The sequence below is a fragment of the Amblyomma mixtum genome, chromosome 1 (assembly GCF_055824585.1).
Source record: "Amblyomma mixtum isolate Tamu chromosome 1, ASM5582458v1, whole genome shotgun sequence".
Lineage (NCBI taxonomy): Eukaryota > Metazoa > Arthropoda > Arachnida > Ixodida > Ixodidae > Amblyomma > Amblyomma mixtum.
Window position 1 is genome coordinate 276815772 of NC_143012.1, and position 18868 is coordinate 276834639.

General features: G+C 48.9%; 1 protein-coding gene across 1 annotated transcript in view; it reads left to right on the forward strand.

The window, feature by feature from the left end:
• Positions 1 to 381: 381 nt before the first annotated feature.
• LOC149371795 (putative glutamate receptor) overlaps positions 382 to 18868 on the forward strand; it is a 31501-nt gene continuing 13014 nt past the window's right edge. Inside the window, exons 1-5 of the mRNA XM_089585278.1 lie at positions 382 to 524; positions 8931 to 8973; positions 10499 to 10599; positions 13432 to 13516; positions 16420 to 16578. Coding sequence (XP_089441404.1) covers positions 8932 to 8973; positions 10499 to 10599; positions 13432 to 13516; positions 16420 to 16578 — 387 coding nt within the window. The 5' untranslated portion in view covers positions 382 to 524; position 8931. The remainder of the gene's footprint in view (positions 525 to 8930; positions 8974 to 10498; positions 10600 to 13431; positions 13517 to 16419; positions 16579 to 18868) is intronic.

Sequence of the window (18868 nt, forward strand, 5' to 3'; positions counted from 1 at the left end):
GTACGGTGCGGTTAAGGGGTCCACCGAGATGGCTGAGAATTACAGCGCCATTTCCTTTCCTCAAAAAGCGTTGCGTTCAATAGCCAGGCATCGCGCCGAACGAATGGTGGCGTTCCGTGGACTCCCTGGCAGCGCTACAATACGCTGTCGCGTTCCACTCCTAAAGGCGAAGCTTAAGCGCCATTAATTAGCCGTCAATTAGTGATGAGTGATTAATCAATAATTAGTCATTATTTAGTAATTTGTCATTACTTCGTCATCAATTATGTGTGACGTCATTCAGTGGTGACGTCACCAGTGTCACACAGGCAAAGTGGTGCGGAAAACGCTTTCGCCTCTACGCACTTTAGACAGTCAAAGTGCCCCCTGAATTTTGCCATAGATTGGCGGGATTTAGGGCAGGTGGGCTTGGTGTGGCCCCAAGGTGGCGGCGACTTCCTGGGCCCACGAAATGAGTGCCAATTGGATGCTCTTGTCTGGCCTTCTGAGAAGTTGGTTCCATCCTTCCTCGGAGGGAGCTGGCAGTAAGTTTCGAGGGAGCGGATTTCCCGCGCAACCCCAGAGGATGTGCGCCTGGGTGGCTATTTCTCCCTGATAACAATTTTGGCAGACGGGGTCGTATTCCCCGTCTGTGTCTAGAATGGCTAAGGATGGAGTGTGGCTGCAACCTGCGGAGCAAGGTGGCTTGCGCTCGATTTATGTCGAGGTGGCGAGGTGGGAACTGGCGTCTCATCTCTCTGTGGAGGTTGATTTCGGCAAAGGTCTGGGGAGCCTCGGCAAGAGCGTCTGGGTCCGTGGGGCCGGCCGCCCGGTTGGTTAGTCCTCGGGCTAGTCGGTCGACCTCTTCGTTTTCAGTTTCCCGCGCGGGCGGGTACCCAGATCAGGTAGATCTTATGGTCGGGAGTGCAGCCGCAAAGGATGCGTGCAGCGGGGTGGCAGATAAAACCTGCCGAGTAATTTTGGATCGCTCTTTTGGAGTCGTTTATGACTGTGCGCGTACATGGGTCAGCGATGGCCAGCGCGATGGCAGTTTCTTCTGCCGCTGTGGGCTCCACTGTGGCGGCGGTGACGAGAGTGGATTGTGGCGTGGTTGCACAAGACACGTACGTGTTTGCACTTTGCCGTGCAGCGTCCACGTATATTGCGTGTTCGTCGGCAAGGTATGTGGCATCTAGTGCTTGGGCTTTCAGCTGACGGCACGAATCATGGCGGCCAGGTATGTTCTTGGGGATTGGTTTTATAACTAGGCGGCTATGGACCCCTATCGGAATGGGCGTCGTGGGGTGGATGTCGCTTATGGGGTTGACGTTGAGACGGTCAGGTATGAGCCGCCCGTGTTTAGTGCGGGAGAGGCGGTGGGTTTTGGCGGTCTTGTGTGCCTATATGAGTTCTGTGAGCGTGTTGTAGATGCCGAGTTGGAGGAGATGCTGTGTGCTGGCGTACTGGGGTAGCCGCAGTGCCGCTTTGTACGCTGAACGTACAATGCTGTTCACAGCTTCCTCGCCATTCCGGCGGAAGTGATAGTAGGGGTAGGAGTAGACTACCCTGCTAATGAGGAAAACTTGCGTGAGCCAACAGAGGTCATCCTCCTTCATACCTCTGCGGCGGGTGCCGATGCGGCGGATAAGGCCGTTGTTCTGATTGGCTGTGGTGCGGAGGCGCTGAATGGCCTCCGAGTTTTGCGTGCTGTTCTGTATTACCATACCCATTGAAGTGTTTATTTATTTATTTCATATATCCTCAGGACCATTGACATTAGAGAGGGGAGTGGTTACAGGGAAAAAAAAACATAACAATACAGTAAACGAAATGGGGCTATTATCAAAAATTTGCAGATATGTCTAATCATACAATGTTAGCTAAGGCGTTCTTGGAAAGCTGGTAATCTTTGATGGTGGTGGTGAAAAACATTTATCGTGCATTAAATTTTTACAGAGAGGTGATTGGGGTAGGCCCTATTGTCCCTTTCCCCTAACAATACCAGGTGGAGCCCCTATTCCGGGGCCCCATTGGCAAGCAACGCCGCCCGCGTCCGGTGAACCAAGGCCTTTTGTGTCTTTAGGTCCTGACAGCCGAGCAGGGCCGCCTCCCAGTCCTCTCTGGTGGGGTTGGGGGGGATAGATGGGTTTGATTGACACGCCCAAACCATGTGGAATGTGTCAGCCACCTCCCCACAGAACTGGCACGTGTGTCAGCCACCTCCCCACAGAACTGGCACGTGCCATCTAAGGATTGTTGCTGCTTGTGCGGGAACGTGATTCCACTCTGCTGCTGTTCGAGGTAAAAACGACTGAAAGAAAGCGTTAGTTCTGCAAAATGGGACACCGGCTTTGTAGGCATGATCTAATCTTGATGATAGGTGATGCGGAGGAGAGATTAATTCACTGCGCAGGTGTGGATGATGAAAAATCTTATTTAATAGGCAGATACGAAACATTTTGCGACTAAGGATGGCAGATTAAGGCTTGGTTTCATTGAATTTATGCTAGCGGTCCTGTTAGAGTTGGAGAGAATGAAGCGGGCTGCGTTATGTTGGACCATTTCTAGTGAATGAATAAGGTTTTCATGATGAGGGTCCCAGATGGATGCGGCATATTCTAGTTTTGGACGTATTAATGTCTTGTGCAGTAGCAGTTTGAGGGATGAAGGAGCTCTGGCGAAGTTGCGGCGGATGTAACCCAGCATACGATTGGCGTTGTTAACTATGTATGTGATGTGTAGAGTCTAAGTGAGAGTGGAAGTGACGTGTACACCAAGGTACTTGTACGAGTGTACTGATTCTAAAGGAATATGATTCAGAGAATAAATGGAGGTACTTCTGTCAGTCCTGGATACGCGAAGAGTTTTACACTTATTGATGTTAAGTTCCATTAGCCATGTTTTACGCCAAGATGAAACAGCATTTAGGTCTGATTGAAGGGTGGTTATGTCATCGCTGCATGTTATTTCCCGGAAGATTACACAATCGTCAGCAAATAAATGGGCATGTGAGGAAACGGAAGGAGGCAGATCGTTAATGTAAATTAGAAAAAGAAGAGGACCAAAGACGGAGCATTGCGGGACGCCGGAGTGAACGGGATTTGACTGAGAGTTCTGATTATTGGCTGACACGTAATGCGAACGGTTAGCGAGAAAATATTCAAACCAAATAAGTAGTTTGAGGTCCATGACCATTTGCTGCAATTTGTAAAGTAACAGTTTATGACACACTTTGTCGAAAGCCTTAGAATAGTCAAGAAAAATACAATCTGCCACTGAACGATTATCAAGAATAAGGTTTAGCTTGTGTGTGAAAGAAGCGAGTTGAGTTTCGCAAGAATACGTTTTTTAAAAGCCATGCCATGAGCTTGGGAAATTTGAGTTAGATTCGAGAAAGTTTGCAATACATCAATATAGGATATGTTCTAATATTTTGCACGGGATACTGGTTAGAGATATAGGTCGGTAATTGAGTGGACAATGCTTGTCGCCTGATTTATTGAGTGGAATCACCTTACCGACTTTCCAGTCAAGGGGCATCCTGTCTCAAGTGATTGGTGAAAAATTTTTGCTTGTATAATGGATGAATAAGCAACAGTGCTGTGCAAACATTTCACGGTAATTAGGTCACGACCGGGAGCAGAGGAGAGACGCAATGATTTAATCCCATTTTCGACGCCACATGGTTCAACTGTAAGCGGGAACATATCATGGTAGTCGTAACAAGGTGCAGTGGGTAGTGAGACATTGCGGGTTACAGAAAAGTTTTGGGCAAATGTTTCATTAAGAACGGACGCGATCTGATTATGAGGTATAAAATTTCCAGAGTTGTCAACGAGGGTTATAGGGTCATCATCTTTTAGGTTAATAACGCGCCAGAATTTCTTAGTATCATTTGTTAACATTGACGTCAGCGTGTGGCATAAATAGTTTTTCTTAGCGATCTTTAGCGCTGATAGGTAATCGCTGGAAACTAATTTATAGGCACTCCAACGAGCTTCGCTTGAAGAAAGCTTGGCTGACCTGTACAATCGCTTCTTTTTGTTTGATAGTCGTCTTATGTGAACATTATACCAAGGAGCGTCTTGTTTGTTAGTTATTGTGCGCATAGGAATGTACTTGTCTGTCAGGTACGCAACTTTTTCTACGAACATCGCCCAGTTAGCTTTTACTGTACGTCGGTCAAAGCCCCGAAGAAAAATGTCAAGAAATGAACATAATTCGTTATTAATCGCGTCAAAGTCTGCTTTATTGTAATTACGGATAGTTACTGGTATTTTGACATGTTTAGGTTGTGCGAGGTATAACCAAAAAAAAAAAGTAAGGAGTGGTCGCTCATTCCTGGAACGTGAGTGATGTTGGAAGCTAGGTCGGGATGTGAAGTGAGAACAAGGTCAACTGTATTAGAAACAGAGTTCGTCGTTCTTGTCGGTTCAGTGACCAGCTGTTCGAGAGAAAAAACCGAGCACACATCTAAAAATTCTTTAGCTAGCGTGGAAGGTGGATGTATTGTAGGGGCAGTGTTAGACCAGGTTATGTTTGGCATGTTAAAATCTCCGAGCAGAAGTAAAGGGCAGTTTAGATAACAATAAGAAACGATATTAATTACATTATGTAATTCGTTAACGAAGTTTTTTATATAGGTGAGGGGCCGGTAACAGACCCCAATAATAACTTTCTTGTGATTCAAAGTGACACATGCCCAAACAATTTCTAATGGGGTGTTAACGTAAATGCACTGCGAAGTGAAACGTTTTGTGATAGCGAGCAGAACGCCTCCTCCTTGTCGCCCAATGCGATCGTAGCGATAGATAGCAAAATTGTTTGCGACCAGACAGAGTTCGTGGTCTCGAATTTCGGAACGCAACCAGGTCTCTGTTAGTACTAAAATATCAACGCTGCACGCGGAATTAAGACAGTCACGTTTGCTTATAATACTGCGGATGTTAGTAAAAAGAACGGATATCTCTGAAGAAGAACGCCCACATCCCCTAGCGCGTCCCTACGAACTGCCGTGTGGCGAAGTTGCTGCGCGTGCTTTTTAGCTGAGACAGTGGGATGGTTATTGCCTGAAGGCAGCTGCTGCGCATGCTCTAATTCTTATTCATTAGTAGTTTGTTGTGTCGCAGCTGAAATGGACCGCCGCCGGATTCTCTTTTGGCATACTCGGTTAATTTCTTCCGAGCATGACGTGTGAAAGGTGGATAATCTTCTTTTACTGTGACGCCGATCTCCTTTAGGTCTTTGGGGGCGGAAAGGACCATTTCTTTGAATTTGAAATTTGAAAATTTAACAATGATTGCGCGCTGTTTTTCTGGCGAGTATTGACAGAGTATGAGCGCGTTCGAAAGCTGAGTCCAGAAGAGTATCAAACACGTCAGCCAAAACTGCGTTTACCTTTTTTTTTTCTGACTCTGCCCAGGATTGCCGACAATCATCTATTCCATAAAAAATGAGATTGCACCGTCTTGATTGATCTTCAAGTTCGGTCAGCCGTGACTGCAAAGAGGCGGAATCGATAGATAATGATTGCACTGAGGTTACAGTAGCCAATTCGTCAACAGTTTGGTCGAGCGAGTTCGTTTTATCTTCAGGGTCGTCCAGTCTCTTTTCGATAGCGCCAATTTTCATTTCAATGTTTTTTTGACTGGCTTTGACAGCTTTTATGTCGGCGACCATATCGGTTTGGCCTCTTGCTGCTTGCACGGATCGAGCCTGAAGATCTTTTAGGATATGAAATATGACTTTCATCTGCTCGGATGGCTCATCAGGCAATGACTGTAGTTATTGGGAGCGAGTCGGGGGTCCAGGGTTCAATTCGATATCACCAGAGCACAATAGTAAAAAAACCATTGAGAAACAGTCAACAGCAATGTCACAGAGCACTCGTGGGCTCGGGAACAATAATAAAAAACGGTCATCGCTCCTTCTGCCGTACATAGGAAAAACATTACACACCTGCAATGCGCAACAGCGCGGAGCGTGAGACATGGTGTCGGTGATGGCCCCGCGCCGACTGAAGAAACCGTCGGGCTGGCAGCTTCTTATATCTTGGGCGGTGGTTGACATCACCGTGGATCTGGATGATGCGCAGGAGACGGGAATGACGAGCGGGTCAGTACTGCTGGTGTGGTCAGAAATGGCTGGTGGATCGGGCTTTACGTGAAGCACAAGCCCGTGGACTCCTGGACCAGTAGGGCACCACCCTGGAAGATTTTTTTTTTTTTTTTGTGTAATAAAGTTGTTTCCATCCGTCCATCCACAAGTAGACGCCGCTTCAAACGCTGCTGCGCATTGTGGTTTCGCTTTAATTACTCTGCTGTGATACTAAAGCGTTGCATTTCCTTACATTTGTAAGCCATGCAAAGGGCGCAATGCGAGCATTTTTCACATCGAGCACCGCACTGCATATTAGCGGATATATTTGTGGTTTTAAAATTATGGATTTTTAGCGGAATATGAAAGCAGCTCCAGCGGAATGCTTGGCGGCGAGGCGGGAGTCCCGCCTGTTATGCCGACGCCATGATTCTCAAACACACTACACCTTCAGACGCCACTGGACGGGGGATTCACAGGAAACGCACATCGCTTCGTAAGGAAAAGGTCCCCGCCGGGGTGTTGGGGGATTCCTGTCTTAGCAGCTCGACAAGCTCTCCCCAACTGATTCGGCTAAACGAAGTTACGTCAGGTGGGGGCCCGTCTCCTCGTTTTGGTTTTCTCACTTCGCACGTATCGCTCGAAGTTCCATTGCCCGTGGTTCCATATACTAAGCAGGTTAGAATAAATGGGCCCCCTTCTCCTGCTATCGCAGGTGAGGACCTGGGCTGCAGCGCCCTCCCCCCTCTCCCCTTAATCCAGCGCTGCAGGACGTCACTACACACGACACGTACGCAGCCTCGGCTGCTCAGCTCTGTGTCGTCCCGTAGCGCTACGTTGCCAACGCTGCGCTTTATTGTGATGCATGTTCCCGCGCTCTAAGCCTAAGCCCAAGTTATACCTTCAATGAGGGGTAAATATAAGAAAGAACAGGTAGAAACTTGCACCAGACATGCAGTGGACTTTGCTGTGAAAAACTCTTCCTGGTTGGTGGTCGTCCTGGTCCATGACGAATTTTCTTCACCTACGAAGTTTCTGTGAAATCTGTATAGCTTTCCTTTGTAGCCATATGGCTGCGCTTGGGTGGGTGATAATGAGTTATTACAGCATTATTTCAAGTCTGCTTTATTGAACCAGGTCAGTATTCACGTCATAAAGTGTTTTACAGCAACTTGCTCTACCTGAGTTTCTCAAGAAGGGCCTGCACGGCCGAACCAAAAATGCCACCGAGTCTTAACCATGTAGGCAGAGAGTGCTTAGTTGAATACCTTCACTGGAATGCCCTTCTCGGAATTGCTATCATTAATTGATGGCAACATAACCACAATTAATGTCGGAAGCGGAGGCTGTAGGTTGGGGAGGGGGGGGGGGGGGGGTCCCCTCAATGCCATGTATTTCTTGCATTTTTTCTCGCAAAAATGGACTTCAGAATGTTTTTCTTATGCAAAATATCGTCTAGAAAAATTGAGGGGGGGGGGGGGGGGGGCGTATACCCTTCTTAAATCTGTGGCTGACGGCCACCAAGCGTGTTCAGCGCGGATTATGTACAACAGGGATATACGTGAGCTTGCATTCCAGTGCACTTATTTTCGATAGCATTATTTAGCTTTTTGTTACCCCTCAATCGCAAGGGCACACAAAGGGCAGACGGCATCATCTGACCTTGCGGAGCTTTTGGCCTTGTTACAATATCAGAACCGTATCGTCTCTGTACTCATGCATACCAGACCGATGGCCCGGTGCATTTGCCATCCAAAACGTCGTTGGAAGGCAATGAGTTCAGTGGTACAAATGCTCGGACGGGAGCTACAACCGATGCGGAAGCACGTACGATATGTGGACGCGCCACGTTTCCATGCCAACAGCACTCGCTGCGCAATAAACCGATTTGCTCCGTCAGGAAGCCTGACCGTTTCGGCAGAACCTGCACTCTGGTCTGTCGCGAGCTTCTTCGAACTCCTTGGCGAGGGTGAGAACACGGAGCATTTGCAGTTGTTCCTAACGGCGAAAGAGCAAAGTGCCACGGGTGACCTTCATCATCCACCCTTGCCCCTGCACTGATCCCCAGTTAAACCCGTCCTGCGCAAGCCGCAGCCACCCTACCCGCCAATTCCCTTCCGAATCTCTCCTGGATACGTGTCCCTTACCCTAAGAGACCTCTCACTTTGTTTTCTGCATTGCATGATCCGGGCAGGTACAGTCCCGGTCCCTGATTTGTGTTTACACGAGCCTGCTTTCTGTCTCTTAACGTTGCTCCTATTAATTTCCTTTGCATAGCACGCTGCTCTATTCTTCACCTAATTTCAAGCTTTATTGCTCACCTCCAAGCTTCCTCGTAAATTGGAAGTGCACGGTGCTGTTGCTCGGCCTGCAGGCATTTCCATCGCTTAAAAGGCAACAGCGCAAACACAGGACAGATGAACGTATACAACACAGGCGCTGTTGTAAGTTCCTCTGTCCTGTGTTTGCGCTGTTCCCTCTTAAGCCCGAACCATGTTTAACCAACTGGTCCGCAACAGCATCCTCGTGAATTTCCATCGTTTTTGTTGTTTATGGGGCATGAGGGAGGGGGACAACTGCCCAGAAATCAGGTCACGTATAGGTCATCAGATGCAAATCTTGACCGACGAGGTGTTAAGAGAACACCTGTAAACGTAAATAAGATTACTTGCCAAAACCCATCAAATTTAGAAAAGAAAATGACGCGAAGGAGCTAATCTAGCTCACAAGAGCTAGATTAGCTCTTGTGAGCTGACACACGAAAGAAGCAGTAGGATAATTATTTGAGTTTAATATAACAACGCTTGCGCGATGGAGGTATTAACAGCACTTACTGCTTTTTTCTTTTCTTCCAGTATGACTGGCAACGACTTTGCTCTGCGGGTCGTTTTCCATCACGTAAGTGCCATGAATACAGCGCGTGCAAAGGTAGGCAATGACTTGAGTGGTTTATCGGGATTCCTGTGCTGTCTTACCGCCTCGTTCCTTATGGCTTTATGGCGTATGGCTATTTAGTCATTCTTCTCAACAGTGCGGCATATATTACAGCTGAGTTTCTTACACGCAAGACATTGCACGCCAACAACAACAACAACCACAAAAACCTCAGCAACAACGTTACCATCATCATTATCAGCATAACAACCATCATCATCATCAGCAGTATATGTACTGAGGGATTCCTCTTTGCGCAGTACTGACACATTATTCAGTTGCAAGAGATGAACATGTACTTGTTAGCATTTTGGCTGTTCGCTAGACATGATAGACGAAAAACAGCAATTCGAAATAAAGATGCAGACGTAGTACAGGTTTCCCAAAAGCCGGTAGTCGCTTTGTCGAACTGAAGTCGCGACTTACCAATCGAGGACGCAGATAAATTACATTGGGTCTAAAAAAAAAGAAACAAGAAAAATGTGTCCCAGCCCATCGAGGACGCACAGAAGGTCGAACCACTCGAACACTCTGTTCGCTTGAAAAGCTCTCTTTTTGGAGCTTTCCAGGTCATTTTAATGGAGACGGGCAGCCAGCCATTCGGAGGACTGGCAGGCGGATTGCCGGAGAAGACAGGCAGGAGGGAGAGTGCTTACGAAGGACGACGATGCCGTATTTCCTCCGACACGAGCTCTTTAAAGCTATCACGTTAAAAATATGCTCTCATCCAAGGCAATCGCGAGGGATCCTTTATGTTGGAGTGGAACACTAATGCATTTTCAACAAAATCCCAGCACGCCGGCATTACCCGCATTGTGTTGCCGCTTCTCTGGACAAGGGCACCGACTCAGCTACAAGTTCAGGAGTAGCTCGGTCATTTTTCAGCAGAGCGGTCTAAGACAACATCCCAACAGCTGACGCAGCTGACGCACATGGAGAGCGCGGCTTCTCGTAGCGAAAGCTGCATTGGCCACGCACTTGCGATTTCGCTGTGGCGGTGCTCCGAGGAGGCACAGAGACCGACCTTGAGCCGTTCACTAGCAACCGCCGCAGCTGGCGGACGCCGCGCGCTCGCCACGCCATCTGGCATGATGTCACATCGCGCGCCTCGCCGCGGAGCCGCCGCCGCCGTTTGGTATGACGTCACACCGCTTGCCTCGTCGTTGCGCTCGCCTCCGCTCGCTTCGCCAGCTGTGTCACATGCCTGATAACATGTCAGAGGATTGAAAAGGAGAGTTCGCGTGAGCCGCAACCACAGCTGAGGCGGCAGTATAGACGGCGACAAGTCTGCTAAGCAGGAGGAGGCCTGGAATCGACATCGGAACGAGATGAAGACGAAATGAATCGCCCAGGAAACAGAGGAACAGCGCGCCGAACGACTGGCTAAACGCCGTGAAAATGCCGCCGCGAGACGGGCACGTCCGATGCCTTAGCTTTCGCTACGTATATTCTAGCAAAGCCGAGCTAAGCCACTGTCAATTTTTTTCAGTGGCCCCCCTATCAGATGGCTGCGCGGCGGGACGGCGAACTGTATCTGGAAGGCCCCGGAGGAAATGCGTTGGAAGCTGTCGCCACCAACATGAACTTCACGTTAGTATCCTTTCAGCATGTGGATGCCTATGACGTGTTTCCGAGCATTTCTAATGCATGTGGGCACAACATGCCACTGGTGGCCAGACTGAAGCCAGGCCGTGTGTTAGGGCGTATACTTTGAGCTCATGAAGCTACTTGAGTTACTCAGCGTGAACACGATCGTTTCACTTACCCTCTTACTGAGAAAAAGAGCCTCATGACATGGCCCGGAGAATACTATGACTCATTTGATGCTCACATGTGGTCTTGTTTTAGTTTCAGGTTAATCTGAATTCGAGAGGACCGAAACTAACCGATATCCTTTGGATGAGGCGTCATGCAGCTTTCCCAGTGCTGCAAGCAGCCGCTGGCACAGAGTGTAAATCACCGGCAGGTTGCTCGGTTGATGCCCGTAGTGCGTCGCATATGGCATGTCATTAACCGGATGTGTCCGATTCTGTGCCTCTGATTGACTTAATTACGTGACTTGTAACTGGGCATGGATGGATATAGTAAAGGGAAGCGCTTTACTGGAGGAAAATTTTTGAATTATGCGCTATAAATTTAAGACATGGCATTAATGTAGGTTAGCCTTCGTGCCGCGCGTCGTATCGAATGAATGGACGGCGCTAAAAGGCCAAAGCAATCAGTGTCACCATCTGAGAATTGCGTTGCTTAAGCCGATAATTTAAGCACCCGCACTTCAGCAGTTTGCCGGCGCCGATGAGCGAACAGTCCGCCTAAATATTTCGTTTTTTTCATCATTGAACGACGCACAACAGCACCTGTGAAGTGGGAAGTGGAACAAGTCACATACTGATTGATTCTTCGGTGAAACAGGGTTATTAAAAACATTCTGATGAATATGAGCTCTCTGTTAAGGTGAAGTTGTGTTGAAGGTCAGGCTGAACAAATGAGGGAACGCTTAATTTGCCTCTAGAGTTGGTTGCGATAGCATTAGATTACATATCTGTCGCAGCTTCTGTTGCAACTTCTGTGTGTGCTCACATCAGTTTCCTTGCTATCGTCGGCCTATCAACCGCCATATTCTGACCGCTAGCAGCATTAGCAGGCATCTACTATGCTGAGATGGTGCCGACAATTGCATACATGCTATTGTTTTCTGATTTTTTATTTTGATTCTGTATCTAGGTTGCTGCCTAGAAACTAGGTAGCCCCAATCAGGTGGCAGGCAGGTAGCGGTAACGTCACAACGCGACCTCTTGCGACCAATTATTAAACTGCCACTTGTCGCGGTGGACAGGTTGTGATGACGCTGCAAGGTCACGTGACGTCTATCGACCAATCAGCGAATTTCGTGGCACCGGACATCGGTGGGTTTTTCATCATCATCAGCCTGACTACGCCCACTGCAGGGCAAAGGCCTTTCCCATGTCTCTCCAATTAACCCTGTCCTCCGCCAGTTGCGGCCACCGTATTCTCGCAAATTTCTTAATCTCATCCACCCACCTACCTTTCTGCTGCCCCCTTGCTACTCTTGCCTTCTCTTGGAATCCACTCCGTTACCCTTAAGGACCAGCGGTTATCTTGCCTTCGCATTACATGCCCTGCCCAAGCCCATTTCTTCCTCTTGATTTCGACTAGGATGTCATTAAGCCGCGTTTGTTCTCTCACCCACTCCGTCCGCTTCCGATCTCTTAACGTTACACCTATCATTTTTATTTCCATAGCTCGCTGCGCTGTCTTTAACTTTAAGGTGCACTGAAGAGGAATATGAACTCGTATTTTTACTGCTAGAACTCGGTCTACACGTTCCGAGCGTTCTTGGAAACTTCAAATTACTGCACTGTGCGGCCGATTTCCCTAATTTAAATTGGATTAACGTCGGCCGGGCTCCCGTCTTTCTTTTTTTGAATTCCCCGCAAACGGTGGGAGGAGTCGGCCAACCTTTCACCCAGTCCCGTGGCGGCTTGCCGCTCTACCATCGACGGAGTGATGCGTAGTGATCGGCGAAAGCAGAGTCCACGTGTATTTTTATTTCCGTGGGCCTAATTCGCAGCTTTGTAGTTTGTCTAGACCTATTTATCCACGGAAACCTAAAAGAAACAAAATAAAAGCGAAAGCAAAGTCGCCGCGCGACTGCCTGAAAGACACTCCATGCATTGGTCGACTCCTCCCGCCGTATGAGAGGAATTTAAAAAAAAGGCGGGAGCCAGACGCTAATCCGATTAAATTAGTTAAATCTGCCGCACAGCGCAATAAATCGAGGTTTCTAAGAATGTTGCGGGCCTGTAGAAAGAGTTCCAGCGGCAAAAAGACGAGTTCAGATTCCTCTTCAGTGCACCTTTAAGCTGAACCCTCTTTGTTAGCCTCCACGTTTCTCCTCCAGTTTTTCCCCTTCTATGCGATCGGAAGGGACAGTGATGGCTGTGTACTGAAATTTCCTGACGATTTTGAGGGAGAGCTCACTTACCCTGAGGCCCACGTGTTCAGACCGTTCTTGATCACTTGAACCCAAGTGGTGCATTCTTATTTGACGGACAAAATACCTCTATAAAATTTATTGCCGACAGGTGGCGCCACTGGTGTGAGCGGACCTCTAGGGCAGCTTTCAGTGTAAAAATTGTACAGCCACCGAGAACGAATGTGCGCCCTCAACCTCCGCAAGCACACTGTACACGGACTAATTTTGTGACAGTCACGTGCACTTCTAATAGAGCGTCGCATTAAACAAGAATATCTTCACTGTGACTACCAAGTCTTGAAGCCGCAAGAACGATGCTGCCTCACGCAGACGAACCGATTGTTCGGATCGAGAAAACGTTCTATTTGTGCTTTACATGTCTCAGTACTGTACTGTATGCACTGTACTGTTTATCTTTCTCGCAGCTACACTCTAACAGAAGCAATCAACTATGGCGTGCGCCAGCCCAATGGGTCGTGGACAGGGATGATCCGTCTCCTAGTCACAGGGGTAAGATCGAGCTGCATTGCAAAACGACTGTCCTTCCCATTAGCGCGAAACACAACGTGCAGGAATTAATGGTCCGGGAGACCTCATCGTACGGGTGTCCATCACGGTTTCAGCGATTGCAAGGATGTAAAATAAGTCTCGCAAGAGCCTCTTAAAGAGCTTCTGGCAGCTGTGACAAGAGCCAACAACATGCAAATGAATTCGAACTAAAAACTGCACGTTGCAGTTTTTGCAAACTGCAAACAGTCTTATGGTTAAGACGCTGGTGAGTTACAAGTAATACCTTTCATTCACTCTCCAGAGGGTGAATGAAAGGTGGGGACACTCTTCACCGCCCTCTTAACGTTGCAAGCTCCACATGAAACAGGCTTATCAGCCAGTCTTCCTCGATCAGGAACCACGCATATTTCAACCATCGCTCAACCTGGAAAATATTTCTGACGCGAAAGCAACACTACGTAGAGGGCGCGCGCGCATCGAGGCACCCTAACACTATGCCCGTCGCCGAGCCATCTCGCGGAGCCGAGGAAAGGTCATACTGCGCATGCGCGAGGAGCAGTGACGTCACACGGCGCACAGCTGACGCGCCGCCACCGTCGCTGCGCGGATGACTCAGAGGTGTCGCCGCCGCGCTCGCCAGTTGCGCATGTGCAGTAGCGGCGCACAGCTAGCGTGCCGGGGCCGCCGCCACTGCCGCGCGCTCTGCATCGCCTCTCTCTCTCCTCGTTGCTTTCGCAATCCTCCAGGTGTAACCAGAGCTAAACCACTGCCAATTTTTTTGACGCGTCACGGGTCTGCCTCTCTGAATCCCAGGTCGTGTACCGGCTGACACCTCCTTTAGGTCTGACTGCAGAAAGTAATGCCCGCCAATGAGCCAATGAGCAGAGGTTCAGGCCAATAGGTTTGGTTTGGTTTATTTAAAGTATTTAAAGTATTAAAGTAAATGATGCAGGTAAGTTATTCCGATGTTTGCTGGTGTGGGGAAGGAGTGAATATGAATAGCTTAATGTGTTGCAATGTGGAATGTTTCCTTTTTGGCGGTGGTTAAGTCGAGATGAAATGTACGGTGGCGGTTTGACCCAAGGTGAACGTACTTATGAGCTGGGATAAAATACTTTATGAAAAAGACCTCCCTCTCCTCTGCCTCTCCTCTCGCTGCCTCTCTCTCCACTAGCTCTCTCTCTCTCCTCTGTCCCTCCTTTCCAGAGGACCACCATTGCCCACCACAGTGAAGAGAACAAATGTGCTTGAAAAGCCGCCAGTTATAGAGCGCGTAGTAGTCGTCCCTGAAAATCCTGCACGAAGTGCTTTCGCGGTGTTAAACGGTGAAGAGAAGTATGTATTTTATTACGACTGTTACTTCAGTTACGCATCCTCGTATACTAATGTGTTTTAATCGCAGGTTTCCTAGACAAAATGCGGCGCGTTCCAAAAGCTCAATTTTAATCTCGTTTAGCGCTTTTTTTTTTAAGAAAGTGAGTTATACAGTAAGCCAAATTCTTCATTTCAAGACGTTCTACTATAATTTCTGCTTTGCGGATTCTTACCAACGGCAACACTTTTCCGGCACTGAATTTCTAAGTTCGAGAGGAATTTCGTTTCAATCACTGACCATCCGAGCCCGAGAGAGAGAGAGAGAAAAACTTTATTATGGCAAGTGTGTTTAGACCCCCCTTGGGTCCCTGGACCACCGCACGGTCCCACTCGTCGGAACGTTCATGTGGTGTTTGTCCATGACGTCGGCACCCCGAAGCACCGCAGCAAGCTGCGATGGCGGGTCCAGAGACGAGAGCACGACCTCCCAGTTCTCCCAACTTGATAACGAGGGCTGTCCCTGCAGGGGAGGATCAGGAGGGCAGCCGAAAAGGAGGTGGGAGAGTGTGGCGTGAGGGTTGCCGCACAGGGAGCATGCAGGGGAGGTGCCACAGTAGCGAGATAGCAGCTGAGGAGATGAGAGAGAGCGGGTCTAGAGGCGTCTCCAGAGGATCTGTTGGGAGTGGGTAAGGCAGGGGTGTGGAGGAGGGTAAGTCCGACGGTCCAAGCGGGGCATTTGCGTGAGCTCTGCAAAGGTGTGCGCCCGTTCTCTCGAGAAGCCTGTACCGAGGCCGTCCTGAGCCCGGCAAATCAAACCTCGGGCCAGTTTATCGACAGCCTCGTTTCCTGGATTCCCAGAGTGAGCCGGCACCCACTGGAGCTCTACCCTGCGTGGTAAGTTTTTTTTTTTTTTTGGGGGGGGGTTGTTCAACAACTCCCAAGCAGGGGCGTGAATCCTGCTTCTCGCGAAGTTGAACATAGCCGTTTTGGAGTCGCTAAAGATCTAGTTTGCATTGGAATGTACAAGGGCTAGGGCGATGGCGGTTTCCTCTGCCTCCTCAGGCGTAGAAAGGCGTGTCTGGGTTTTAGATTGCGTGGGGTCTAGCATGTGGCGTAAGAGGTGCCAGGCACGGGTTGTGGAGAGATTGCCGCGGAGGCTGTCACAAATCTGATTCCAGTTAGCTTTGCAAAGAGTGGCACTGTGGTGTTCTATTTGTGTCTGAAGCTGTGCCAGTTTGATTTTTAGTTTCCTATTGTGTTTTTGAGTTTCCCACCTGTGTGTTATGCGTTCTTGAGTTTGAAGGAGGTGCGCGAGCTTACTGTCAATTACGGGGGTGTCTGGGGTAGTGTCTAGCGTTTGGGTATGTTGGCGAATGTCCTCCCGTAATTGGGTAGTCCAAGTGTGTAGGTCGAAGGGTACCTGTGTTGACTGTACATGTTCCTGGCAAAATTTTCGTAGCTGGTCCCAATTAGTTTGTCTAACGGTAAATTTGCACTGAGGGCGGCGATAGTTTAGTGTTATGCGACGAGCCCGAATCGTGCACTGCCTTATCCACTAACGCTTCACGCTGGAGTCGCCGCTTACGCAGGAGGCTGATGCTGCCATGGCGTTCATGACCGTCAATCACGAACGGTACAAGGTGGTCCGCTACGGTCCCATTATGGACACCATCGCCTTCACCATCCTTGCAAGCTCGCCTCCATCTCGCTTCGAGGCATTCGACTACATCCGCGCCTTCGACATCGAGGTATGAGCTTGGCGGCGTCGTCGTGCTTGAACGACGTATACAGGCTGAAACATAGGTTTATGTGCCATGTCTGCCTCTCGTTTCCAGGGGTGCCGCACGCACTTATAGATTGTTCTCGCAGATATGGGGCACGCGGCCGCCGCGGTCGGGTTCGAATTCGGAGTACCCGGGTTCGAACCCGACCGCGGCGCCTGCGTTTCGATGGTGGTGGTGGTGGTGTAAAACATTTATTTATACTATATACAAGAGAGGTATTGCTTGGACCGTACCTTAAGGGCCCGGTCCTCACAATCACTAGGAGGGATCCCTAGTCCGGGACCCCTGTGGCCTCCGCGGCTGCCCGGGCTCTTGTCACCAGGGCTCGTTGGTCCTGGAGAGTTGAGCAGCCGAGCAGGGCAGCCTCCCAGCCCTCTCGGGTGGGGTGGGGGTGGGGTGGGAAAACAGGATTGGCAGGGCATGCCCACACCATGTGATACGTGTCCGCAAACACTTCCCCACAGTGTGGACACTCGCCCGAAAAGGCCGAATTGAAATGTTTGAGCACTGCCGGGCACAGTACCGTGTTGGTGTAGAGGCGAAGTAGCCAACGCTCCTCTGCCTTCTTGAGGCCTTTACAGGGGGGTGGGTATCGGCCGTGAGCGTGTTGATACAGGAGAGAGATCTCCCGAAAAGCAATAGCCGGATTAAAATCAGTAGCCGGATCAGGCGGCGAGAGAGGCGATGCCCGGTGGTTAAGCGCGCGGGCGGTAGTGTCCGCTACCTTATTTCCCTCCATCCCCGCATGTGCTGGAGCCCAGATGATGGTGCGCCGGGTTGGGAAATTCCGGTACTCACATCTGTGTAAAATTTGGAAAGCACGATCTGGAATTTGGCCCTGTTCAAAATTGCGGCAAGCTTCCCTAGAGTCGGCGATAATGACTCGGGACGCTGGATCCGCAGCTGCAAATGCGATAGCAACTTCCTCCGCGAATGTAATATTGGGGGCACGGAAGGTGAGGCCTTGAACTGGGTTGTTTTGGTGGGCAACGGCAGCCGTGTACCAACCCCCATGGTATGGAGGCGAAACGCAAGAGGCGCCCGTGTGCTGTGCGAAGTCAGTGCACGGGTGATCGAAATTATTCCGGAGACCTCCACTACAGCACCTCTTTCTCTCTTTCTTATTTCACTCCTACCTTCCTCTCTTCCCTTACGGCGCGGTTCAAGTGTTCACCGAAATATGAGAGACAGATAGTTCGCCCTTTCCTTTCCTCAAAAACCAATTTACAATTTATTCACGCTTTTGACGAGTACCCACAGAGATATGTGAGACAGTTACTGTGTAATTTCCTTTCCTCAAATACAATTTTCATTTTCTTCATTAAGGCCCTTCTTTCTCTTTCTTCTTTCACTCCCACTTCCTCCCTTCCTGTACGGTGCGGTTCAGGTGTCCACCGAAATATGTGAGACAGATAGTTCACCACTTCCTTTCCTCAAAAACCTGTTTACAATTTATTCACGCTTTTGACGGGTACCCACAGAGATATGTGAGACAGTTACTGCGTAATTTCCTTTCCTCAAATACAATTTTCATTTTCTTCATTAAGGCCCTTCTTTCCCTTTCTTCTTTCACTCCCACTTCCTCCCTTCCTGTACGGTGCGGTTCAGGTGTCCACCGAGATAGAGAATTACTGCCCCATTTCCATTCCTCAAATAGCGTTGCGTTCAAAGGGCAAGGCATCGCGCCGAACGGGTTGTGGCGTTCCGTGGACTCCCTGGCAGCGCTACAACACGCTGTCGCGTTCCACTCCTAAAGGTTAAGCTTAAGCGTCATTAAGTAGCAGTTAATTAATATTTAGTAATTAATCAGCAATTAGCCATTAAGTGGTAATTTGTCATTACTTAGTAATTAGCCATTAATTATGTGTGAAGTCATCCAGTGCTGACGTCACCAGTGCCACAGAGGCAGTCAAAGTGGTGCGGAAAACGCTTTCGCCTCTACGCATTTTAGACAGTCAAAGTGCCCTTGAATTTCGTTTCGAAGACATAGTAGCGCCGCGATGCTTCCTTTTGTAGACGGTTGAAATTATTTTAATATCGGGCTCCTCACTTCCAAAATCTGATGAAAGTAAATGTTTGATATTTGGTGTGTATCGAAATTAGCAAAGCATTTTTCGGAGGAAGAAGGAGAAAAAAGAACTTTATTTGAGACCAGCACTAAGGCCCTGTTAAGAAGGGCCCTTGCTCCGCCAAGTAGTAGTAGTAAAAACATTTATTTTATTTTTTTTTTTCAAAAGGAAGAGTTAGGGAGTAG